The sequence below is a fragment of the Anomaloglossus baeobatrachus genome, chromosome 5 (assembly GCF_048569485.1).
Source record: "Anomaloglossus baeobatrachus isolate aAnoBae1 chromosome 5, aAnoBae1.hap1, whole genome shotgun sequence".
NCBI classification, from domain to species: Eukaryota; Metazoa; Chordata; class Amphibia; order Anura; family Aromobatidae; genus Anomaloglossus; species Anomaloglossus baeobatrachus.
Window position 1 is genome coordinate 295,472,721 of NC_134357.1, and position 25,984 is coordinate 295,498,704.

The 25,984-nt window shown below is 47.4% G+C and overlaps 1 protein-coding gene across 1 annotated transcript; it reads right to left on the minus strand.

The window, feature by feature from the left end:
- Window positions 1-1,961: 1,961 nt before the first annotated feature.
- On the minus strand, window positions 1,962-25,984 carry TEN1 (TEN1 subunit of CST complex). Its single transcript, XM_075349602.1, has 4 exons — window positions 25,744-25,984; window positions 6,814-6,927; window positions 2,353-2,510; window positions 1,962-2,272 (listed from the first exon to the last, which is right to left on the minus strand). Exons 2-4 carry the CDS (start codon window positions 6,900-6,902, stop codon window positions 2,142-2,144), a joined length of 378 nt encoding a protein of 125 aa, XP_075205717.1. The 5' UTR covers window positions 6,903-6,927; window positions 25,744-25,984; the 3' UTR covers window positions 1,962-2,141.

Here is a 25,984-nt window from a genome sequence, read left to right on the forward strand (position 1 = left end):
TTTTCTTCCATCCGACATAGTCAGCAGCTGCTGCTGACTAAACAGTGGAGCTATGCGTGCGTGTCTGACCTCCTTCGCACAAAGCAAAAACTGAGGGACCCGTGCTCCCACGGGGGGGGTGTATAGCCAGAAGGGGAGGGGCCTTACACTTTTAAGTGTAGTACTTTGTGCGGCCTCCGGAGGCAGTAGCTATACACCCAATTGTCTGGGTCTCCCAATTAGGAGCGAAAAAGAAAACGCTTTATAATACTCATCTAGGGGGTTGGTGTGGTGCAAACTGGTCAGATGGGTGGCGCTATTCTCCGGGACCGATGCCTCTTCTTTTGGCCATCTTAGTCCTCCTTCTTCTGAAGCCGGCGTGCATGACGCGTCCTACGTCATCCACACATGCTGATATTGAGGACCTGTGCAGGAGCACTTACATGCTTTGATCTGCCCTGCTCAGGACAAATCAAAGTGCGCCTGCGCGGGACTTCAATACCCGCGAGGGTGTATGATGTAGGACACGTCATGCACGCCGACTTCAGAAGAAGGAGAACAAAGATGGCCGAAAGAGGAGGCGCCGGTCCCGGAGAACGGCGCCACCCATCTGACCAGTCTGCACCGCACCGCCTGTTAGGTGAGTATTATAAAGTGCTTTTTTGTGCTACACAGCGGCCTGGGCTCTTATTTACAGCATGTTAGAATGTTGTATATAAGAGCCCACTGGAGGTGGCCACAGCTTATAGGCCCCAAATCTGGTGACAGGTTCCTTTTAATATAAATCAATCACATAAAGATCTAATCCTCATGGGATGTGTTCTTCTGAAAAGATTTCACTTTATTTGTATTACCAAATTTAATGCACTGTATTATGAATAATTACAATGGGGAACACTCATTTTTTCTTTGATGTTAACTGGCTCATGTCACTTTGCCAACAGACAAGTTTAATTACATAAGATATTTCGAGGATTTACAAAAAGAAAAGACTCAGACTCATTAGTCTTTATACTATAGTAATTGGAAGCAATCCTATCCCTAAAGCCAAATAGCTGCTGAAATATGCAGCACGCCTTGTACAAGTAGATACAGAAATCTCTGGAAACAAATGTGACATATAACCTACCTAGGTCACTTCTTTCCAGACTTAGGGGTGCTTCACACACAGCGAGCTCGCTGCCGAGATCGCTGCTGAGTCACGCTTTTTGTGACGCAGCAGTGACCTCATTAGCGATCTCGCTGTGTGTGACACTGAGCAGCGATCTGGCCCCTGCTGCGAGATCGCTGCTCGTTACACACAGCCCTGGTTCGTTTTCTTCAAAGCCGCTCTCCTGCTGTGACACACAGATCGCTGTGTGTGACAGCAAGAGAGCGACAAATGAAGCGAGCAGGGAGCAGGAGCCGGCGTCTGACAGCTGAGGTAAGTTGTATCCAAGATAAACATCGGGTAACCAAGGTGGTTACCCGATATTTACCTTAGTTACCAGCCTCTGCAGCTCTCACGCTGCCTGTGCTGCCGGCTCTCTGCACATGTAGCTGCTGTACACATCGGGTTAATTAACCCGATGTGTACAGCAGCTAGGAGAGCAAGGAGCCAGCGCTAAGCAGTGTGTGCGGCTCCCTGCTCTCTGCACATGTAGCTGCATTACACATCGGGTTAATTAACCCGATGTGTACTGTAGCTAGGAGAGCAAGGAGCCAGCGCTCAGTGTGCGCGGCTCCCTGCTCCCTGCACACACAGCTAAGCGGTGTGCACTGGTAACTAATGTAAACATCGGGTAACCATACCCGATGTTTACCTTAGTTACCAGTCTCCGCAGCTTCCAGACGGCGGCTCCGTGCAAGCGCAGCGTCGCTTGCACGTCGCTGCTGGCTGGGGGCTGTTCACTGGTCGCTGGTGAGATCTGCCTGTTTGACAGCTCACCAGCGACCATGTAGCGATGCAGCAGCGATCCTGACCAGGTCAGATCGCTGGTCGGATCGCTGCTGCATCGCTAAGTGTGAAGGTACCCTTAGAGTATATAAAACATCTGCTTAGCCTCCACTTGGCTCTTTTGTCAAGAAGAATATTCCATACAATTAGATCAATGTCTACTTACTTATGGAAAACATCAAAGGCTAAATGACACATACAATAAGCCCATATCCTAAAAGGGGGTTTAAGTGTTTATTTTGGCTGCTTCTCTCTCTTGAAAGTATCTTCTCTGTTCTTCTACTGCATTCTGTAAAAGGGAAAGGTCTACACCCTCAATGCAGGTCAGCAGGCGAGTACAAAGAACAGGATGCACCTCTGGAAAACAAAAGTGTCAGTACCAAGGTTACCTTGGAAAGGGTGTAAACGTGAATTAATGCTCACACACGTGAACTCACCATCCACGGTGTCCAGCTCTCCCAGGGCTAGGTAGAATGATCCAAGTTGAGCAGAAAAAGGCTCCACAAATAGAGTGTTCAACTGAAGTTTGTGCTGAGCTGCAGAGTGCTGAGCTGTGAGCACTGCCTCTGACCGAGCGGAGTCATAGCTGCTAAGTCTGTGAAGAGAGACATACAAAAAAAGGCCAGATGATCACTTACTTTAAAAACAGTGGCATTTAAGAGGTTAACAGCAGAGGGTGAAGCTCAGTTCCACACCACTAGGGCAGATAATGGATACCTAATACAGCCATCTTCTGCCGGGAATGGGGCGGGCTCAGGCTTTGAACCCGCTCTATACACTCACTCCGAACTGTATTTAGAAAAGCTAAGAAAACTGATTTACTGCAGGATGGGCTCTGCATAAAGGGGCTGAAAGAAGTGATGTACTGAGGTATGGGACTGCTTACAAGGGGCTGAAAGAAAAGAAACTGCAGGAGGGGACAGTATACAGGCAAATGAGAAATATACTGCAGGAGGAGGCTGAAAGGAGTCTCCTACTGCTGATAGACCAGTGATGTGAATTACAATGCTACTCAAATGATACATACGACAGAAGATTATCTTTTGCCATATGCGTCAATATAGCTGCATTTGCAATTTCACATTATTGATCGGTCGGCCGCAGGCAACAAACAACTTTGCACTGCAGTTGTAGAGAAGTGCAGGAGGGTTGAGCTGTGACAAAACCAGTTCCAGCTGACAATTATGTAAAAACACACACAGCTATAGGATGTAAGTGGTTGAAGATAAAAATCGGTCATGAGGGTAACTATACAAGAGAAGTGAGTGCATACAATCTTAGGCCGGTATCAGACATCCGCGTAAAATAAGATACCAGTCACACGCATGGTTATGGTCATGCGTGTGTCATACATGTGTCACATGTGTGACATCTGTGTTTGCATATGTGTGACAGGTACAGGAGAAAACACGGGTCTGTGAAATAAAAAGATTTTCCATATTTACCTGCTTTCTTCGGCTCTGCTGCCTCCCGCTCCTGACCCCCGCTCATTATATTTCATTGATTATTCACCGCACTCAGGACCTGGAAGCCGGAGCATCACGGGGACAGCGCTGGGTACAGCACCGCTGAGGACAACATCGCGGGGAAAGGTGAGTATTCTGCAAGCACAGTGACATCCAGGAGGTCATCGGAGTTCCCAATGAACTCTGATGACATCCTGATGACCCCCGCGACACTCGAGCTACAGCTTCACGGGTTCATCAGAGTTCATTGGGAACTGTGATGAGTCCCCGATGCTGTCGCCGCGATACTCCGGCTTCCAGGTTCTCACCACACACATATACACTGAGCACATATACACACATATGTATACACACATAGCAGACACACATGGATACACCGAGCACATATACACACATAGCGCTCATGCATGTATACACTGAACACACACACACACACACACTCTGCTGTATACTCACCCAGCGATGCGGTCCCCGGCACTGAAGTCCCCAGCGATGTTCCGGCTTCCAGCTCTTCACTACAGTGAATATTCAGTGATGAGTCTAATGAGCGGGGGTCAGGAACGGGAGGCAGCAGAGCCGGAGACAGCATCACTGGATACAGATAAATATAGAAAATATTTTTATTAAAAAGACCCGTGTTTTCTCCGGTATGTGTCACACTGATGTCACACAGATCACATAAAGTGTGCAATCCTTGTGACACTCGTGCTGCCGGAGAAAAAACGGACATGCCTGCGTGTGTGCATGCGGGGTCATGAGAGGTCACATGGTCCGTGTGAGTATCAGCAAATAATAACATGGGTACATGTGGCATCCATGTTAAAAATGGATGCCACACGTACCTAAAACATGGACGTCTGAAACCAGCCTTAAAGTGAATTCTACACTTAGATTACGGTAGCTAGTGGGATACTGGTGTGGCTAGTCAGGACTTACAGGAGAGGTCTTGCAGCACTGGGGGGGAGAAACTGCTGCTGGGAAATGTAATTTTAACTGATAAAAATAGGACTACCCATTCAGCTATGTGAAGCAGGATGCACCAAGGTGCAGATAGAAATGAAAACAAGACACAAAAGGTACAAAAAAAAAGGAAATGTTATGTTGGGCTTAGTCAAAATATTAATAAGTGTGCATTTCCTGTACTTTGTGAAAAAAATAAATGCGATTTTGGGAATAACCCTTTAAAATCCCATAAGCTGAATAAGAAGTCTCTACACGGAATTCAGAAAAAACGGTTGGTACATTAAAAGGGTTGTTGAACTATTACATATTTATTTCATACTCATAGATCATTGTACAATATGCAATAGCATTTCCTTGCTAGTAAAAAATTATTCAGTGAAGAATTGTCACACAGTGTTTGGCTCTAAACTCGCAGAGTGTCATGGCGGCATCAGATGCTGTTCAGACCACAGACTGACACTCCTCACAATACTTTCTCTGGTGCTTTTGAGTTGCACAGGCAGGCTCAGGCATCGACCAGCTGTGTGCTCATTAGTGATCAGACTAGCAGGAGTTAATTTCTGCTAGCCTGCTGGTTACATTTTGGATCACATGTTGCAGTAGACCTATCACAGGTACTCCCCTCATTTTTAAGATGGAGGAATTTGTGTTATGATCCGGAACCATGGAAGACCACCATAACTCATTGGTAAAAGGTGACAAGAGCATTGGCAACTAATCTGGCCGCCATCCCCTTACTAACCATCAACACTAGAAGTAGGCGAGGGGTGAACTAACATCCTGTGCACCGCGAACCCAGCCGGAGAACTAACTATCCTAAAGGAAGGAAAGATGAATAACTCTCTGCCTCAGAAAACAGACAAAGTTATACCAAGCCCCCCCACATTCAAAGACTGAGGTGATATAGGAAAACACAATACACAGATAGATGATAGGATTAGCAAAAGGTGAGGCCCCCCCTGACTAAAATAGGAAAGGACAGGAAAGGGGCTGATGGTGGCCAGAGAAAAACCCTGCAAAATTCAAAATGTCTGATAGTACAAAAAGGCCCTCAGATCGCACGATCTGAACTCCGTCCTATACCAGGCGCTCTTGTCATATCAATGAACAGAAAACAAGAATCATTACAAATTCAAAAAGCCACAAACACATGGACTTATAGGAGCTATACTCCAAACAGAACTGCAGGGAGTTTCCCAGATAAGCAACTGCAAGGGAAAAACCCTGCATGCAAATAAACTGAAAACAACCACAGCAAATGACAAACTCAGATAAGAGTAAAAGAACCAAACAACAAATAAAGAGCAAAGCACTTATCTGGGGTAGATGTGGTGTGGAGCAGAATGAAGCAGGCTGGTGAACAAAGAACAACTGACATCCGGCATAGCCCGCTATCAGACTAGGATTTAAATAAGCAGACAGTTAGCAATGGAAACGCCCATTGCTCAACACACCTGGTCTATGTCCAAACCATTCCTGGCCACAAGAGGGAGCCTCCCAGCAGCAAAGCATAACTGACATTCACAACAAATCTGCCTTCCTATGCCATTTATAGCTTTCTGCTACACCAATTAGTGTGCTGGTTTCCAGTCTGGTGATTTATTTGGTGTGCTGAAGAATTCCTCCTGCTGTCTGTAAAAAATGTTTGTTTAAAAGAACTGAGAGTCCTCAGTAGTTGATACCTTTTAATGGCTAACTGAAAAGATGGTAATAATAGCAAGCTTTCCAGACTACTCAGGTCCTGTTGTCTGGTTATTTGCTCCCTGCTTTAGTTTTCCTCCTTAGCACTTTTTGTCTAATTACTCTGTGGGAACCTGATGTGTGATTGAGTTTTGGTTTCCTCTGTTTGTCTCAGTGTCTTGCCCCACAAAAAGCTCAGTGTATACTAATACCCTGTAAATCGATCAAAAGAAATAGCTTTTTGCCCTGCTTGTTGGAAGGAGCACTGCCTCTGCTGAGAAGACTCATTCAAAAGGAAAAGTGACTATATTGTCAGATGTCAATTTGAGAGAACAGTGATTTTGTCAAGAACAGGACCCTGAAGCTCTACCAAAGGGAACGCATGGAAAAGACAAAAAATAGTTGATGGAAGCTGGATATTAGTTTATGGAACCTCCCCTCTAATACATCCAATAAAGTCACGTAAAACTGATATTCAAGAACACTTTCCTTTTTTCCATTTCATTAAAGCAGCGCTATATCCAAGTGTTGTGAGCTTGTTAAAGGGAAACCACATTGCTGATCAATAGGTCAGGTCCTGAAATCCTGATGATCTGAGGATTCGGTTAGAGCTTGGCTTATAACATTACAAATAAGGGTCAGACATACTCTGTTTTCTTGTGTTGTCTTTTGCATTACTGTACATAGTACTTTGAATGCAGTCAGAGTGCCACTATGTGAAAGCAGAAAATCGATTTATCTAAGATGTGGACACAAAAGGTTTATATAATAGAAGATTGAGATTCCCACCTTCCGAACGTCCTCACGGTGGATCCAGCTGCCACGTCTCCTGAGCTGATCTCCCACAAGTAACGATACAGTGCTGGAGCTGGGAGCATCCTCCTCACGTAGTGACCTCTTAGTCTACAAAGCAAGACTTAGATTACATCCCACTGACTTATCAATTAACATTATTAGCAGTACATTTCTTACCCACCTATTCAATCAACCATTTCATTATTAAAAAATCTTTAAAAAAAATCCCAAAATTTTGCAGTTTTCATTTTGGCTCGCAATAAATGTTCTGCTATTGAAAGATCAATTTTCAGCAGTCATCTCATTATCATCACAGACAGGTTCACAACACTTCTATTATAAAGCCCCCATACATGTTAGATGGCTTGAGGTTGAACGATGCTTTGGCCGATCGTTCAGCTGACAGAGATCTTGACTGTCTCTTCCATGCACAGGAGCGCTTGCTTGGATGAGTTCTCTATAAGGAAGCCGCGGGATGATATCTTTGCCAGAGTCTTAACTCAAAGATCGTCAGCTCAAAATCAGAGATGCCAATTGACATCTTCACCAACCATCACTTATCCAGCGCCCCTCATACACATTAAAAATGTAATGTCATCAATATCGGCGGGTTTGGCCAACAATAGTTTAATGTGTATGGTGGCCTTAAAGGGAACCTGTCACCACTTGTTTGGCCTCTAAGCTGCGGCCACCACCACCGGGCTCTTATATACAGCATTCTAACATGCTATATATAAGAGCCCAGGCCGGGGGTAACATAAGAAACACTTTATACTTACCTAACGGTCGCGCAGTGGCCATATGGGCATCTCCGTAGTCTGGTGCTGGCGCCTCCCCTTTCGGCCATCTTCGTCCTCTTTCTGAAGCCTGTGTGCATGACGCGGCTACATCATACACACTCGACGGTCCTGCGCAAGCGCACTACAATGCTTTGATCTGCCCTGCTCAGTGCAGATCAAAGTGTGCCTGCTCAGGACCTGAATGCCGGCGAGTGTGGATGACGTCGGACCTGTCATGCACCGCGGCTAGAGAAGAAGGAGAACAAAGATGGCCAAAAGAGGCGCCGCTGGGACCGGACAACGGAGATGCCCATAAGGCCCACCGCGCAAATGTTAGGTAAGTATTATAAAGTGTTATACCCCCGGCCTGGGCTCTTATATACACCATGTTAGAATGCTGTATATAAGAGCCCGGTGGTGGTGCCCACAGCTTATATGGTGGTGCCCACAGCAGTGGTGACAGGATCCCTTTAAAGCTGGAGACAAATAACACAAGATTACACTACAGGCAACATGGTACTGGGGCGACTCATCTGCTCCAACCTTTATGGCCTTACAACTGCACATTTCACAGAGAAGGCATAAAGTGCTCTCCAAATCCTACTTATAGTGCCTCTAATGCTTCTTTTCAAGCTGAAGATATGTAAAATGAAAGATATCTCTAAAATTTCATTCATAAGGTGCGTTTTTTTTAAACTTTTTTTTGCCTTTATTGGCTTATGGTGCATTTTTATTTTAAACAGGATTGGCTATTTTCACATAGTAGCCAATAGTGTTTATTTGCAGTCATTTTCACAAAAACACACCAAAAACTAACATACTGTACCTTTAGGGTATGTGCACATGTTAAAGGGTAGTCCAATACTAGTATAACCTCTTCTGATTTCACGTTTCCCCCAAGTAAAATAATAAAGCCTATACTCACCTCCAGTACCGGCGTTGTTCCAGTGGTGCTGTGGTTCATGTTCCAGGGGCTCATGGGGGTTTGTGACGTCACTCAAGCACCATGTCCAATCATAAAAAAGAGTTTGTAACAGCTCAACAGACAGCATGGATATGGGTGTGGTGCTCGGAGACCTGGATCGGCAACCAGGTATTCACATGAAGAAAAATAGGAGGTAATCCAGCATCCACCAATTGTATTAAAACATGGGTTTAATTAAAAAAGGGATCAAATTCATGAAAGCATGTGTAGACCACGTCCGTCTACACCAAGTGTCTCAAACTCCGCAGGGTGCATGGGCCGCATGTAGAAAAAAAAATTGAGAGCGGCCGCATTCTTTGCAGGACAAAGTGACATTTTTAATGATTCCATGTTTTTTTTCTATACATCTTTGGATCACTTTTTTAAAACATTTTTTGCTTGTATATTATAACAAACCTGCATGTTTTTTGTTAAGTTTATATATAAAAAAGCATATTTAATGGCAAAAAAAATTCATGCTTTATTATGATTTTTTTTTACATTTATCACCTTCTTGTAATCATTTTACAATTAGCAGCATAATATAGTAATTGTAGCCAACATCTTGTAGTAATGTCCCCATCCATGTGCCCTGTAGTAAGGTGCTCATCCTTGTGGTATTGTGCCCAGTAGTATTCTGCCCATCCTTGTAGTATGTGCCCAGTAGTATTGTGCCCATCCTTGTGCCCTGTAGTATTGTGGCCAGTAATATTGTGCCCATCATTGTGCCTTGTAGTATTGTGCCCATCCTTGTAGTATTGTGCCCATCCCTGTAGTATTGTGCCCATCCCTGTAGTATTGTGCCCATCCCTGTAGTATTGTGCTCATCAGTGTAGTATTGTGGCCATCCTTGCAGTATTGTGGCCATCCCTGTAGTATTGTGCTTTGTAATATTCTGCCCATCCTTGTAGTATTGTGCTCTGTAGTATTGTGGCCATCCTTGTAGTATTGTGGCCATCCCTGTAGTATTGTGGCCATCCCTGTACAGTAGTATTGTGCCCATCCTTGTAGTATTGTGCCCATCCCTGTAGTATTGTGGCCATCCCTGTAGTATCGTGTCCTGTAATATTTTGCCCATCCTTGTATTATTGTGCCCTGTAGTATTGTGGCCATCCCTGTAGTATTGTGCCCATCCCTGTAGTATTGTGGCCATCCCTGTAGTATTGTGCTCATCAGTGTAGTATTGTGGCCATCCTTGTAGTATTGTGGCCATAGTATTGTGGCCATCCCTGTAGTATTGTGCTCTGTAGTATTGTGCCCATCCTTGTAGTATTGTGGCCATCCCTGTAGTATTGTGGCCATCCCTGTACAGTAGTATTGTGCCCATCCTTGTAGTATTGTGCCCATCCTTGTAGTATTGTGGCCATCCCTGTAGTATCATGCCCTGTAATATTTTGCCCATCCTTGTATTATTGTGCTCTGTAGTATTTTGGCCATCCCTGTAGTATTGTGGCCATCCCTGTAGTATTGTGCCCATCCTTGTAGTATTGTGCTCTGTAGTGTTGTGGCCATCCCTGCAGTATTCTGCCCATCCTTTAGTAATATGCAAAAAAAAAAATAATTCTCACCTTTCCTCCGTTCCCTGTGTGCCCACGATCAATATTTGCAGAGTTTTGGATGCAGCATGCTTCAGTTGCGTCCAAAGCCCTGCTATGTACAGTACAAGCATAGTGGATGGGATTTCTAAAAACCCCATGACCATTATCCGTGTATGGCCCGCAGTGAAAACGAACCTGCGGTGCGGCTTCCAGAGGCCGCAGCATGTGAATTTATGCTGCGGAGCCAGAAGCGTCCTCCCTAGGCAGAACACAGAAAGCAGACCACAGCGCTCCAAACCCTCATCGCGGGCACGGGCAGCTGCGGCCTCCTAAGGAGCAGACTTGTGGCCCCGCCGATCAGGACACAGCGGGTCCTGATTTTGAGCACGTACTTTACCTGCTTGTTGCAGCCCGTGACGATCGCGGCTCTATGCTGAGGGTCGGCGCCGGCAGGAACTTTACTGCATTTAAATCCATTTGCGGTGCCGCGCAGAGGAGCTGTGTCTGGACCAATGGATGCTGCCTGCCAATCAGATGCAAGGAAGTGACGTCGCTGTATGACGTCACCTCCTTGCATCTGATTGGCAGACAGCAGCAGCAACTGGAATAGAGCTGACAGCTCCTCTGCGCAGCACCGCAAATGGATTCAAATGCAGTAAAGTCCTGCTGGTGCCGACCCTCAGCATAGAGCCGAGATTGTCACGGGGTCTGCGGGACGCGATCGTCACTGGGGTCTGCGGGCCGCAACAAGCAGCCTCAGGGGCCGCATGCGGCACGCGTGTTGGAGACCTCTGGTCTACACGTTTCAAGCAGGACAACTGCTCTTAATCATGAGCCAAAAAACATTTTTTTTTAATATATTTTTCATTAAAGCCATGTTTTAATACAATTGGTGGATGCTGGATTACCTCCTATTTATCTTCACGTCCAATCAGCGTCGGCTTCTGTTTCCCCGCCTTTGGATGGACCAAACAAATTAATCAACAGGAAGTAAGCGCTGTGGCTGAGTTCACTTCCTGCTGATTGCTCTCTTGGTCTGAAGGCGGGGAGAGGAAGCCGATGCTGGTTGGACGCAGGGCTAGCGTGACGTCACAACCCCACGTGAGCCCCGGCACCGCAAGACCAGAGACCTCTTTAAGGGTGCCGATATGGGAGGTGAGTATAGGCTTTATTATTTTACCTGGGGGAAACATGTGAAATCAGAAGGGGTTGTCCTAGTAGTGGACAACTCCTTTAAGTATTTGCAGCAGAAATTTCTGCATTTCTTGGCAGGTAAACAGCTGCATAAGGCCATGTGCGCACAAGAAAATGGAATTTTCTTAAGAAAATTCTGGACTCTGAAAGATTCCCGCACCCACAGCAGAAATCCGCACGCAAATTCCGCAAGCAGTTTTACCGCGGGATGTTGCGGAATTTCTGCGTTTTTTCCGCGGGTTGGTCCCTTTGGGTTTTCACCAATAATTAATGGCAAAACCGCAGGGACCTGCAGAAAATAAGTGATATGCACATTAATTCTGCAGCGGAAATTCCGCGGGTAGATCCGGAGGGACAAAAAAACGCAGTGTGCGCACAGCATTTTTTTTTTTATCCCCATAGATTTTGCTGGAGAAGCACTGCAGAAATGTTATAAACACTGTCTGCAGCGAAATCCGAGGCAATTCCGTGGGTAAATCCACAGAGTATGCACATGGCCTAAAACAGGTGCCTTTATGCTGTGATTTTCACATACATTTTTGGTGCAGATTTTCCCCCACTCATTAGTATGAGTAAAATCTGCAGCAAAAACAGTGAAAAAATTGACATACGGTACTGCAGATTTAATTTTGCAAGTAAAACATAAGCAACGTGTGAATGAGACTTGAGAAACCTCTTTCCCTTTGCTGGGACTAGAAAATTCTTCAGGTTTTGTGACAAATCTGCGCAGAAAAAAACCCCCATCAAAACCACAATGTGTGCACAGCTACAGTTTGTATGAATTCTAATGCAGGGCAGTAGTAGCAGTATTCCCTCAGAGCTGTTGAATCATATAGGCAAAAACGGGATCCGCGGGGTTTCTCCATTACACATATTTAATGAGGAATTCATCATGACGTGTTTTACGGTATATAATAGAGGTAAGATGCACGAAAATTCACTAAGAAACATCCTGGACTGGAATACATTCTATAATTTACGATACTATTGTGATATAAATTACAGTGAATTTCCCATAAAGATCTAGTCACATTTCAAAATGTCGGATGAACCGGAATAAAATACCCTTTAAAAAAAAAAAGTTAATGCACAAATGTTTGTGACTTGTTATCACCATCAGGCCTCGCTCCCACTTGTATATATATTCTGGCAAAAATTCAGAGTCCACTGCAAAATTTTCTGATTTTTGTTTTTATAGGTATATTTTTGAGTAAAATGTCAATTGTTCTCTTATTCTATAAACTACTGACAACGTCTCCGAATTTCCAAGCAATACATTTTGTATTTATTTTCTGAAAATGAGAAATGGTCAAAATAACAAAACAATGCATTGCTTTCAGACCTCAAATAATCCAAAGAAAACAAGTTCATAATCATGTAGAAACAACAATACTAATGTTTTACCTCAGGAAGAGATCAGAGATCAATATTTTGTGGAATAACCATGATTTTTAATCCCAGCTTTCATGCGTCTTGGCTGCTTTCCACCAGTCTTTTACAATGCTTTTGGGTGACTTTATGCCACTCCTGGTGCAAAAATGTAATCAGTTCTTCTTTGTTTGATGGCTTGTGACTATCCATCTTCCTCTTGATTACATTCCAGAGGTTTTCAATGGGGTTCAGGTCTGGAGATTGGGCTGGCCATGACAGGGTTTTGATGTGGTGGTCCTTCATCCACCCATTGATTGACCTAGCTGTGTGGCATGGCACATTGTCCTGCTGCAAAAAACAGTCCTCAGAGTTGAGGAACATTGCCTGAGCAGAAGGAAGTAACTGTTTTTCCAGGATAACCTTGTATGCAGCTTGATTCATATGTTCTTCGCAAAGTTTAATCTGCCCAATTCCAAAAGGATGAGCAGAGCGCAGTGTGTGTGAGCAGACCATAGTGTGTGTGTGTGTGTGTGCATGTGTGGAGTGCAGTGCACAGTGTGTGTATGTAGAGTGCAAAGCACAGTGTGTGTATGTAGAGTGCAGAGCACAGTGTGTGTATGTAGAGTGCAGAGCACAGTATGTGTATGTAGAGTGCAAAGCACAGTGTGTGTATGTAGAGTGCAGAGCACTGTGTTTGTATGTAGAGTGCAGAGCACAGTGTGTGTATGTAAAGTGCAAAGCACAGTGTGTGTATGTAGAGTGCAGAGCACAGTGTTTGTATGTAGAGTGCAGAGCACAGTGTGTGTATGTAGAGTGCAAAGCACAGTGTGTGTATGTAGAGTGCAGAGCACAGTGTGTGTATGTAGAGTGCAGAGCACAGTGTGTGTATGTAGAGTGCAAAGCACAGTGTGTGTATGTAGAGTGCAGAGCACAGTGTGTGTATGTAGAGTGCAGAGCACAGTGTGTGTATGTAGAGTGCAAAACACAGTGTGTGTATGTAGAGTGCAGAGCACAGTGTGTGTATGTAGAGTGCAGAGCACAGTGTGTGTATGTAGAGTGCAAAGCACAGTGTGTGTAAGTAGAGTGCAAAGCACAGTGTGTGTATGCAGAGTGCAGAGCACAGTGTGTGTATGTAGACTGCAGAGCACAGTGTGTGTATGTAGAGTGCAGAGCACAGTGTGTGTATGTAGAGTGCAGAGCACAGTGTGTGTATGTAGAGTGCAGAGCACAGTGTGTGTGTGTGTGTGTGTATGTGTATGTATGTAGAGTGCAAAGCCCTGTGTGTGTGTGTATGTAGAGTGCAAAGCACTGTGTGTGTGTGTGTGTATGTAGAGTGCAGAGCACAATGTGTGTGTGTGTGTGTGTATGTATGTAGAGTGCAGAGCACAGTGTGTGTGTGTGTGTCTGTAGAGTGCAGAGCACAATGTGTGTGTGTGTGTGTATGTATGTAGCGTGCGCGCCGTGGCAATTTTAGGCCACGCCCCCCAACCACACCCATTTTGCAATCTGTCACGCCCACATTCAATCCTTTTCAGCACTGCTGATCACATTGTTTAAGGCTGTGTGCCCACGATCAGTGTTTGCAGCATTTTGGATGTAGCATGTTTTTGCTGTGTCCAAAACGCTGCGTTGTACAGTACAAGCACAGTGGAGGGATTTCTAGAAATCTCGTGCCCACTGTGCTTGTTTTTTCTGCAGTAAACACTGACCTGCAAAGCGTCTTTCCAGACTGCACCATATCAATTGTTTGCTGCAGTTGCATGCGTCCTCCGTAGGAAGACCACAAGCGAGAGACCGTAGTGCACTGAACCCTGATCGTGGGCACTGACAACTGCGTTCTCCTGCGGAGGAGACTTACAGCCCCGCAGGTCAGGACCCGCTGCCTCCAGGACACAGTGAGTCCTGATCGTGGGTACAGGCATACGCACATATACGGTACATATATGAAGACAAATTCCCTAAAATACATATTAACAGACAAATCTATACACAGTCATTTACACTGACATACATAGATATACAGGCATATGAAAAAGTTTGGGCACCCCTATTAATGTTAACCTTTTTTCTTTATAACAATTTGGGTTTTTGCAACAGATATTTCAGTTTCATATATCTAATAACTGATGGACTGAGTAATATTTCTGGATTGAAATAAGGTTTATTGTACTAACAGAAAATGTGCAATCCGCATTTAAACTAAATTTGACCGGTGCAAAAGTATGGGCACCTCAACATAAAAGTGACATTAATATTTTGTAGATCCTCCTTTTGCAAAAATAGCAGCCTCTAGTCGCTTCCTGTAGCTTTTAATGAGTTCCTGGATCCTGGATGAAGGTATATTTGACCATTCCTGTTTACAAAACAATTCCAGTTCAGTTAAGTTTGATGGTCGCCGAGCATGGACAGCACGCTTCAAATCATCCCACAGATTTTCAATGATGTTCAGGTCTGGGGACTGGGATGGCCATTCCAGAACATTGTAATTGTTCCTCTGCATGAATGCCTGAGTCGATTTGGAGCGGTGTTTTGGATCATTGTCCTGCTGAAATATCCGTACCCTGCGTAACTTCAACTTCGTCACTGATTCTTGCACATTATTGTCAAGAATCTGCTGATACTGAGTTGAATCCATGCGACCCTCAACTTTAACAAGATTCCCGGTGCCAGCATTGGCCACACAGCCCCAAAGCATGATGGAACCGCCACCAAATTATACTGTGGGTAGCAAGTGCTTTTCTTGGAATGCCGTGTTTTTTTGCCTCCATGCATATCGCCTTTTTGTATGACCAAACAACTCAATCTTTGTTTCATCAGTCCACAGGACCTTCTTCCAAAATGTAACTGGATTGTCCAAATGTGCTTTTGCATACCTCAGGCGACTCTGTTTGTGGCGTGCTTGCAGAAACGGCTTCTTTCGCATCACTCTACCACTCAGCTTCTCCTTGTGCAACGTGCGCTGTATTGTTGGCCGATGCACAGTGACACCATCTGCAGCAAGATGATGCTGCAGGTCTTTGCAGGTGGTCTGTGGATTGTCCTTGACTGTTCTCACCATTCTTCTTCTCTGCCTTTCTGATATTTTTCTTGGTCTGCCACTTCTGGGCTTAACAAGAACTGTACCTGTGTTCTTCCATTTCCTTACTATGTTCCTCACAGTGGAAACTGACAGTTTAAATCTCTGAGACAACTTTTTGTATCCTTCCCCTGAACAACTATGTTGAATAATCTTTGTTTTCAGATCATTTCAGAGTTGTTTTGAGGAGCCCATGATGCCACTCTTCATAGGAGATTCAAATAGGAGAACAACTTGCAAGTGGCCACCTTAAATACCTTTTCTCATGATTGGATACACCTGCCTATGAAGTTCAAAGCTCAATGAGGTTACAAAACCAATTTAGTGCTTTAGTAAGTCAGTAAAAAGTAGTTAGGAGTGTTCAAATCAAGAAATTGATAAGGGTGCCCATACTTTTGCACCGGTCAAATTTTGTTTAAATGCGGATTGCACATTTTCTGTTAGTACAATAAACCTCATTTCAATCCAGAAATATTACTCAGTCCATCAGTTATTAGATACATGAAACTGAAATAGCTGTTGCAAAACCCCAAATTGTTATAAAGAAAAAAGGTTAACATTAATAGGGGTGCCCAAACTTTTTCATATGACTGTATACAGTATATATCACAGGAGGGGCTGGGGGCTACAGTATATACATCAGAGGTAGGGCTGGGGGCTACAGTATATACATCACATGAGGGGCTGGGGGCTACAGTTTGTTCATCACACGAGGGGCTGGGGGCTATAGTATATACATCACAGGAGGGGCTGGGGGCTACAGTATATGCATCACAGGAGGGGCTGGGGCTACAGTATATACATCACAGGAGGGACTGGAGTTACAGTATATACATCACAGGAGGGGCTGGGGTTACAGTATATACAGCACAGGAGGGGCTGGGGGCTATAGTATATACACCACAGGAGGGGCTGGGGCTACAGTATATACAGCACAGGAGGGGCTGGGGGCTACAGTATATACAGCACAGGAGCGGCTGGGGGCTACAGTATATACATCACAGGAGGGGCTGGGGTTATGGTATATACATCACAGGAGGGTCTTGGGGCATAGACAGTACTTGAGGGGGCATACATATTAGGCCTGTTTCAGATGTCAGTGATTCTGGTATGTATGTGCTAGTTTTTATATGTACTAGAATCACTGACCTATGCAGACCCATTATAAGCAATGGGTCTGCACACATATTAGTGATTTTTCACTGACCGTGTCTCCGTGCGGCGTACACGCGTGTCCGTGATTGCCGCACAGAAACATGTCCGTTTTTTTCTGGCATCACTGATATCCCATGGACCACACTATGGTGTGATCCGTGAAACACGTACCAGAAAAACACGGACATTGAAAATAAAAAGCTTTTTCAACTCACCTTCTCCAGCGATGCTGAGTTCGGCAGCTGCTCTCTGTTTCTTCCCGCCTGGCTCATTATGGCATGCATATTCATTTATGCAGCCAGAGCCAACCCGGAAGTAGCTGCAGAAGCGAGAGAGAGCGGTGGCTGGATGCTGAATCGCGGGACTGTTCACCACCACGGACACCACGGGGACAGGTGAGCATATGTCCATGTGCAATCACAGGGTATGGATCACGCATCACGGATTGCACATGGACAACCACTGTGTGCCGTGAATCACGGAGTATGAAGGGACATATGCGTGTTTAACACGTCAGTGAAGAACGTCTGTGTTTTTCACTGAGGGGCATACACGTTACTAAGGGGTATACACATTACTGGGGGAAATACACTTTACTGTGGCGCATACAAATTACTGGTAGCATAGATGTTACTAGGGGGCATATAGCTCTGGTATTGGAGCTTATACAGCTCTGGGGGCACATACAGCTCCGATGGGGGGGCTGGGGGCATACAGATCTGGTGGGAGGGGGCTGGGGGCATATATATCTGGTGGGGGGCTGGGGGGGGACAGATCTGGTGGGGGGGCTGGGGGCATACAGATCTGGTGGGGGAAGCTGGGGGCATACAGATCTGGTGGGGGAAGCTGGGGGCATACAGATCTGGTGGGGGGGGCTGGGGGCATACAGATCTGGTGAGGGGGGCTGGGGGCATACAGATCTGGTGAGGGGGGGCTGGGGGCATACAGATCTGGTGAGTGGACTGGGGGATATACAGATCTGGTGAGGGGGCATACAGATCTGGTGGAGGGGGTGGCTGGGGCATACAGATCTTGTGTGGGGGCTGGGGGACATACAGATCTTAAGTGGGGGCTGGGGGACAAACAAATCTGGTGTGGGGGCTGGGGGGCATACAAATCTGGTGTGGGGGCTGGGGGGCATACAAATCTGGTGTGGGGGCTGGGGGCATACAAATTTGGTGTGGGGGCTGGGGGGCATACAAATCTGGTGTGGGGGCTGGGGGGCATACAAATGTGGTGTGGGGGCTGGGGGGGCATACAGATCTGGTGAGGAGGCTGGGGGGCATATAGATCTGGGGAGGGGGGTGGGGAGCATATAGATCTGGTGAGGGGGGTGGCTGGAGGCATATATATAGCTCTGGTGAGGAGGGGGCTGGGGCATACAGCTCTGGGTAGGTGGGGGGGGTCACATACATCGTTCTTTGGTGTTGCAGCTCCTCTCCCTCCAGTCTATTCATCTGTGGATAGAGCTCAGCATGTTGCGCGGTAGCTCCGCCCAAAGATGCACTTCCGTACACAAGCAGCCCAGCAGTGAGCAGTGCACTGGGCTGCAGGTGCCGGATTTAAAGCGCCGGCAGCCAGGAAAGTGCTGCTGCCGCCCACCCATAACAGTGGCAGCACACAGAGCCAGAGCAGTGAAGTAGCGCTCGGCTCTGCTCATGTGGATAGGAGGGAGAGAAAGCGAGACAGGGAGAAAGTGGGTGGGCGGAGCCACGGGACACATGGCTCACGATCGTGATACCGGGACACCAGCTCAAATCTGGTACAGTCCCGCTGTATCCGGGACGGTTGGGAGGTATGATTAACCCCATCATAGCTGGAGCCAGCAATGAGTATATCCTGCTACAGCACGATAAAAGGTAATATTGCTGATATAACATAATAGATGTGTGGAGTGGCACATAATAGCAAGATTTAGGAGAAAAAAAATCAGTTTTGGTAAATGGACAACTTCCTTAATGTTTTCTGGTTTTCTGTAATGAGCGAACACTACCATGCTCGGGTGCTGGGCATTCATAATGTGTCCATGACAGGAGGGGCTGGGAGCATATACAGTGCCTACAAGTAGTATTCAACCCCCTGCAGATTTAGCAGGTTTGATAAGATGCAAATAAGTTAGAGCCTGCAAACTTCAAACAAGAGCAGGATTTATTAACAGATGCATAAATCTTACAAACCAACAAGTTATGTTGCTCAGTTAAATTTTAATACATTTTCAACATAAAAGTGTGGGTCAATTATTATTCAACCCCTAGGTTTAATATTTTGTGGAATAACCCTTGTTTGCAATTACAGCTAATAATCGTCTTTTATAAGACCTGATCAGGCCGGCACAGGTCTCTGAAGTTATCTTGGCCCACTCCTCCATGCAGATCTTCTCCAAGTTATCTAGGTTCTTTGGGTGTCTCATGTGGACTTAATCTTGAGCTCCTTCCACAAGTTTTCAATTGGGTTAAGGTCAGGAGACTGACTAGGCCACTGCAACACCTTGATTTTTTCCCTCTTGAACCAGGCCTTGGTTTTCTTGGCTGTGTGCTTTGGGTCGTTGTCTTGTTGGAAGATGAAATGACGACCCATCTTAAGATCCTTGATGGAGGAGCGGAGGTTCTTGGCCAAAATCTCCAGGTAGGCCGTGCTATCCATCTTCCCATGGATGCGTACCAGATGGCCAGGCCCCTTGGCTGAGAAACAGCCCCACAGCATGATGCTGCCACCACCATGCTTGACTGTAGGGATGGTATTCTTGGGGTCATATGCAGTGCCATCCAGTCTCCAAACGTTATGTGTACGTGTGGTTGGCACCAAAGATCTCGATCTTGGTCTCATCAGACCAGAGAACCTTGAACCAGTCTGTCTCAGAGTCCTCCAAGTGATCATGAGCAAACTGTAGACGAGCTTTGACATGACGCTTTGAAAGTAAAGGTACCTTACGGGCTCGTCTGGAACGGAGACCATTGCGGTGGAGTATGTTACTTATGGTATTGACTGAAACCAATGTCCCCACTGCCATGAGATCTTCCCGGAGCTCCTTCCTTGTTGTCCTTGGGTTAGCCTTGACTCTTCGGACAAGCCTGGCCTCGGCACGGGTGGAAACTTTCAAAGGCTGTCCAGGCCGTGGAAGGCTAACAGTAGTTCCATAAGCCTTCCACTTCCGGATGATTCTCCCAACAGTGGAGACAGGTAGGCCCAACTCCTTGGAAAGGGTTTTGTACCCCTTGCCAGCCTTGTGACCCTCCACGATCTTGTCTCTGATGGCCTTGGAATGCTCCTTTGTCTTTCCCATGTTGACCAAGTATGAGTGCTGTTCACAAGTTTGGGGAGGGTCTTAATTAGTCAGAAAAGGCTGGAAAAAGAGATAATTAATCCAAACATATGAAGCTCATTGTTCTTTGTGCCTGAAATACTTCTTAATATTTTAGGGGAACCAAACAGAATTCTTGTGGTTTGAGGGGTTGAATAATAAATGACCCTCTGAATACACTTTTCACAATTTAAAAAAAAAAAAAGAAAAAAAGAAATAACATTCTTTTTTGCTGCAGTGCATTTCACACTTCCAGGCTGATCTACAGTCCAAATGTCACAATGCCAAGTTAATTCCGAATGTGTAAACCTGCTAAATCTGCAGGGGGTTGAATACTACTTGTAGGCACTGTACATAACAGGAGATGCTGGGGAACACACATTACTAGGTCACAGGGAGGCATAAGCATTGCTGTGGGGCACAGAAGGCACTGGGGGGGGGGGCACACACATCACTAGGGCGGCACAGAGAGCACTAGGGGGGGCATGGACATCACTAGGTGGGCACAGGCATCATTAAGAGGGCACAGGCATCACTAGGGGGTGGCACACAGACATCACTAAGAGGGGAGGGACACAGACATCACTAAGGGGAGCACACAGACATCACTAAGGGAGGGGCACACAGACATCACTAAGGGGGGGGCACACAGACATCACTAAGGGGGGGTACACAAACATCACTAGGAGGAGACTGGGGGGCACAGACAGCACTTGCAGAGCACAGACATCACTAGGGGGTACATTGCACTTGGGGTGATACGGAGCACTGGAGAGAACTCAACAGTGGGGGTGATCCACATCGCTGGGGAGTCTGCACACAGCACTGCAGGGAGCACTCTGCATCGGAGAAGGGGCAGAGAGTGGGCGGCACACAGCGCCGGGGAGCAGCAGCACACAGCACTGCAGGGGGCACGCTGCACCGGAGAAGGGGCAGAGAGCGGGCAGCACACAGCGCAGGGGGTGGGCTGCACACAGCATGGGGCACGCTGCACCGGAGAAGGGGCAGAGAGCAGGCAGCACACAGCGCAGGGGAGTGGGCTGCACACAGCACTTGGACCTGCAAACAGCACTGCAGGGGGCACGCTGCACCGGAGAAGGGGCAGAAAGCGGGCGGCACACAGCGCAGGGGAGCGGGCTGCACACAGCACTGATTGGGGCACGCTGCACGGGAGAAGGGGAAGAGAGCGGGCGGCACAATGCTGGAAATGGTGAAGCTGCTGTGGGACGGAAGCGCAGAGCGCTAAACCCGCCCACAAAGTCAGTCCTGAGCACGCTGGCACCTGCCAGTGAAAGAGCTCATTGGTGCGCGTAAGCAGCGCATGTGAAGACTTAAAGGGCCGGCGCCTGGTAACCACGGCTGTAGCGGGAGCACTGCGACCCCCGGGAATCTGTCCGGGGGCCGCATAAAAGGTCATGGCGGGCCGCATGCGGCCCGCGGGCCGGAGGTTCCCCACCCCTGCTCTACATCATACGGTTCATGGTGTGGGATGTAGCTGTTGGGTTATTATCCTTGTACAATTTATGGTGGGAGTTCTCTACCTCGTACGGTTCATGGTGTGTGTGTGTGTGTGTGTGTGTGTAATTGGCCTTGTACAGTTTCTGGTGGGATGTCTTCTACCTTGTACGGATTATGAGGGGATATCCTCTACCTCGTACAGTTTATGGGGGATGTTCTCTGACTTGTACAGTTTCTGGGGGGATGTTCTCTGCCTTGTACAGTTTCTGGTTGGATGTTCTCTGCCTTGTACGGTTTCTGGGGGGATGTTCTCTGCCTTGTATGGTTTCTGGGTGGATGTTCTCTGCCTTGTACGGTTTCTGAGGGGATATTCTCTGCCTGGTACAGTTTCGGGTGGGATGTTCTCTGCCTCATACGGTTTCTGGGGGGATGTTCTCTGCCTTGTACGGGTTCTGGGGGGATGTTCTCTGCCTCGTACGGTATCTGGGGGGATGTTCTGTGCCTCGTACGGTTTCTGGGGGGGGGATGTTCTCTGCCTCGTATGGTTTCTGAGGGGATATTCTCTGCCTGGTAGTTTCGGGTGGGATGTTCTCTGCCTCATACGGTTTCTGGGGGGATGTTCTCTGCCTCGTACGGTTTCTGGGGGGATGTTCTCTGCCTCGTACGGTTTCTGGGGGGATGTTCTGTGCCTCGTATGGATTCTGGGGGGGATGTTCTCTGCCTCATACGGTTTCTGGGGGGATGTTCTGTGCCTCGTACGGTTTTTGGGGGGGATGTTCTCTGCCTCGTACGGTTTCTGGAGGGGAATGTTCTCTGCCTTGTACGGTTTCTGGGGGGGATGTTCTCTGCCTCGTACGGTTTCTGAGAGGATGTTCTCTGCCCCGTTCAGTTTCTGGGGGTTTGTTCTCTACCTCATACGGTTTCTGGGAGGATGTTTTCTGCCTCGTACGTTTTATGGGGGGATGTTCTGTGCCTCGTACAGTTTCTGAGATGATGTTTTCTACCTTATACAGTTTTTGGGGGGATGTTCTCTACCTCGTACGGTTTCTGGGGGGGATGTTCTGTGCTTCGTACGGTTTCTTTGGGGATGTTCTGTGACTTGTATGGTTTCTGGGGGAATGTTCTCTGCCTCATACGGTTTCTGGGGGGATGTTCTGTGACTTGTATGGTTTATGGGGGGAATGTTCTCTGCCTCATACGGTTTCTGGGGGGATGTTCTCTGCCTCATATGATTTCTGAGGGGATGTTCTGTGCATAATATGGTTTCTGGGGGCACGTTCCCTGCCTTGTACGGTTTTTGGGAGGATGTTCTGTGCCTCGTATGGTTTCTGGAGGGATGTTCTCTACCTCATACGGTTTTTGGGGGCATATTCTGTGCCTCGGACGGTTTCTGGGGGGATGTTCCTTGCCTCGGACGGTTTCTGGGGGGATGTTCTGTGTGTGGTATGGTTTCTGGGGGGGATGTTCTGTGCCTCGTATGGTTTCTGGGGTGTTTTGTGCCTTATACAGTTTCTTGGGGGGGATGTTCTCTACCTTGTACAATTTCTGGGGGGGATGTTCTCTGCCTCGTACGGTTTCTGGGGGGGATGTTCTCTGCCTCGTACGGTTTCTGGGGGGGGGGGGTGTTCTCTGCCTCGTATGGTTTCTGAGAGGATGTTCTCTGCCCCGTACAGTTTCTGGGGGGATGTTCTCTACCTCGTACGGTTTCGGGGGGGAGGGGGGAATGTTCTCTGCCTTGTACGGTTTCTGGGGGGGGGATGTTCTGTGCCTCGTACGGTTTCTGAGAGGATGTTCTCTGCCCCGTACAGTTTCTGGGGGGATGTTCTCTACCTCATACGGTTTCTGGGAGGATGTTTTCTGCCTCGTACGTTTTATGGGGGGATGTTCTGTGCCTCGTACGGTTTCTGAGATGATGTTTTCTACCTTATGCAGTTTTTGGGGGGATGTTCTCTACCTCGTACGGTTTCTGGGGGGGATGTTCTGTGCTTCGTACGGTTTCTGGGGGGATGTTCTGTGACTTGTATGGTTTATGGGGGGAATGTTCTCTGCCTCATACGGTTTCTGGGGGGATGTTCTCTGCCACATATGATTTCTGAGGGGATGTTCTGTGCATAATATGGTTTCTGGGGGCACATTCCCTGCCTTGTACGGTTTTTGGGGGGATGTTCTGTGCCTCGTATGGTTTCTGGAGGGATGTTCTCTACCTCATACGGTTTTTGGGGGCATATTCTGTGCCTCGGACGGTTTCTGGGGGGATGTTCCTTGCCTCGTACGGTTTCTGGGGGGATGTTCTGTGTGTGGTATGGTTTCTGGGGGGAATGTTCTGTGCCTCGTATGGTTTCTGGGGTGTTTTGTGCCTTATACAGTTTCTTGGGGGGGATGTTCTCTACCTTGTACAATTTCTGGGGGGGGATGTTCTCTGCCTCGTACGGTTTCTGGGGGGGGATGTTCTCTGCCTTGTATGGTTTCTGGGGGGGGGGTGTTCTCTGCCTCGCACGGTTTCTGAGAGGATGTTCTCTGCCCCGTACAGTTTCTGGGGGGATGTTCTCTACCTTGTACGGTTTCGGGGGGTGGGGGGGGGGAATGTTCTCTGCCTTGTACGGTTTCTGGGGGGGATGTTCTGTGCCTCGTACGGTTTCTGAGAGGATGTTCTCTGCCCCGTACAGTTTCTGGGGGGATGTTCTCTACCTCATACGGTTTCTGGGAGGATGTTTTCTGCCTCGTACGTTTTATGGGGGGATGTTCTGTGCCTCGTACGGTTTCTGAGATGATGTTTTCTACCTTATACAGTTTTTGGGGGGATGTTCTCTACCTCGTACGGTTTCTGGGGGGGGATGTTCTGTGCTTCGTACGGTTTCTGGGGGGATGTTCTGTGACTTGTATGGTTTATGGGGGGAATGTTCTCTGCCTCATACGGTTTCTGGGGGGATGTTCTCTGCCACATATGATTTCTGACGGGATGTTCTGTGCATAATATGGTTTCTGGGGGCACGTTCCCTGCCTTATACGGTTTTTGGGGGGATGTTCTGTGCCTCGTATGGTTTCTGGATGTTCTCTACCGCATACGGTTTTTGGGGGCATATTCTGTGCCTCGGACGGTTTCTGGGGGGATGTTCCTTGCCTCGTACGGTTTCTGGGGGGATGTTCTGTGTGTGGTATGGTTTCTGGGGGGATGTTCTGTGCCTCGTATGGTTTCTGGGGTGTTCTGTGCCTTATACAGTTTCTTGGGGGGGATGTTCTCTACCTTGTATAATTTCTGGGGGGGATGTTCCCTGCCTCGTACAGTTTCTGGGGGGATGTTCTGTGCCTCATATGGTTTCTGGGGGATGTTCTGTGTCTCGTACGGTTTCTGTGGGGATATTCTCTACCTTATACGGTTTCTGGGGGGGATGTTCTCTGCCTTGTATTGTTTCTGAGGGGATGTTCTGTGCCTCGTACAGTTTCTGAGAGGATGTTCCCTGCCTCGTACAGTTTCTGGGGGAATGTTCTGTGCCTCATATGGTTTCTGGGGGATGTTCTGTGTCTCGTACGGTTTCTGTGGGGATGTTCTCTACCTCATACGGTTTCTGGGGGGGATGTTCTGTGCTTCGTACGGTTTATGGGGGGATGTTCTGTGTCTCGTCCGGTTTCTGATATATTCTCTGCCTCGTACGGTTTCTGGGGGGGTGTTCTCTGCCTCGTACGTTTTAGGAGGGGATGTTCTGTGCCTCGTATGGTTTCTGGGGGGATGTTCTCTACCTCATACGGTTTTTGGGGGGATGTTCTCTACCTCGTACGGTTTCTGGGGGGGGATGTTCTGTGCCTCGTACAGTTTTTGGGGGGGATGTTCGGTGCCTTATACAGTTTCTGTTCTCTACCTCGTAGTTTCTGGGGGATGTTCTCTACCTCGTACGGTTTCTGGGGGGAGGGGTCCGCAGCCTCATATGGTTTCTGAGGGGAGTCCTTGGCCTCATACAGTTTATGGGGTGATGAGTTGAACAGGTTAGGTTGGAGGAGGCACTCTCTGACACTGTATATAACAGTAAATAAAGCATTATGTGTGCCCTACTTCACTCCACGGATACCGCGAGTCAGTGTCTGGTACTTACAGTATGTGTCCGGGCTCCTGTACCTCGTCAGTCAGCAGGTACTGGACAGGTGTTTATTGAACAGCCATTTCTCTGAGGACTGTGGACACAACGTCCTGTAACATCAACACTCCTCAGTTGATCAGTTCACCTTTTAAAAAAAAAAAAAAATCTTCCCGCACTACACTGTCTTCGATGTTCCGAGCGGTGCACTTCGGGAGTTGTAGTTTCCCCGCTTCTCTCCGCCCGCTCTGGTCACGTG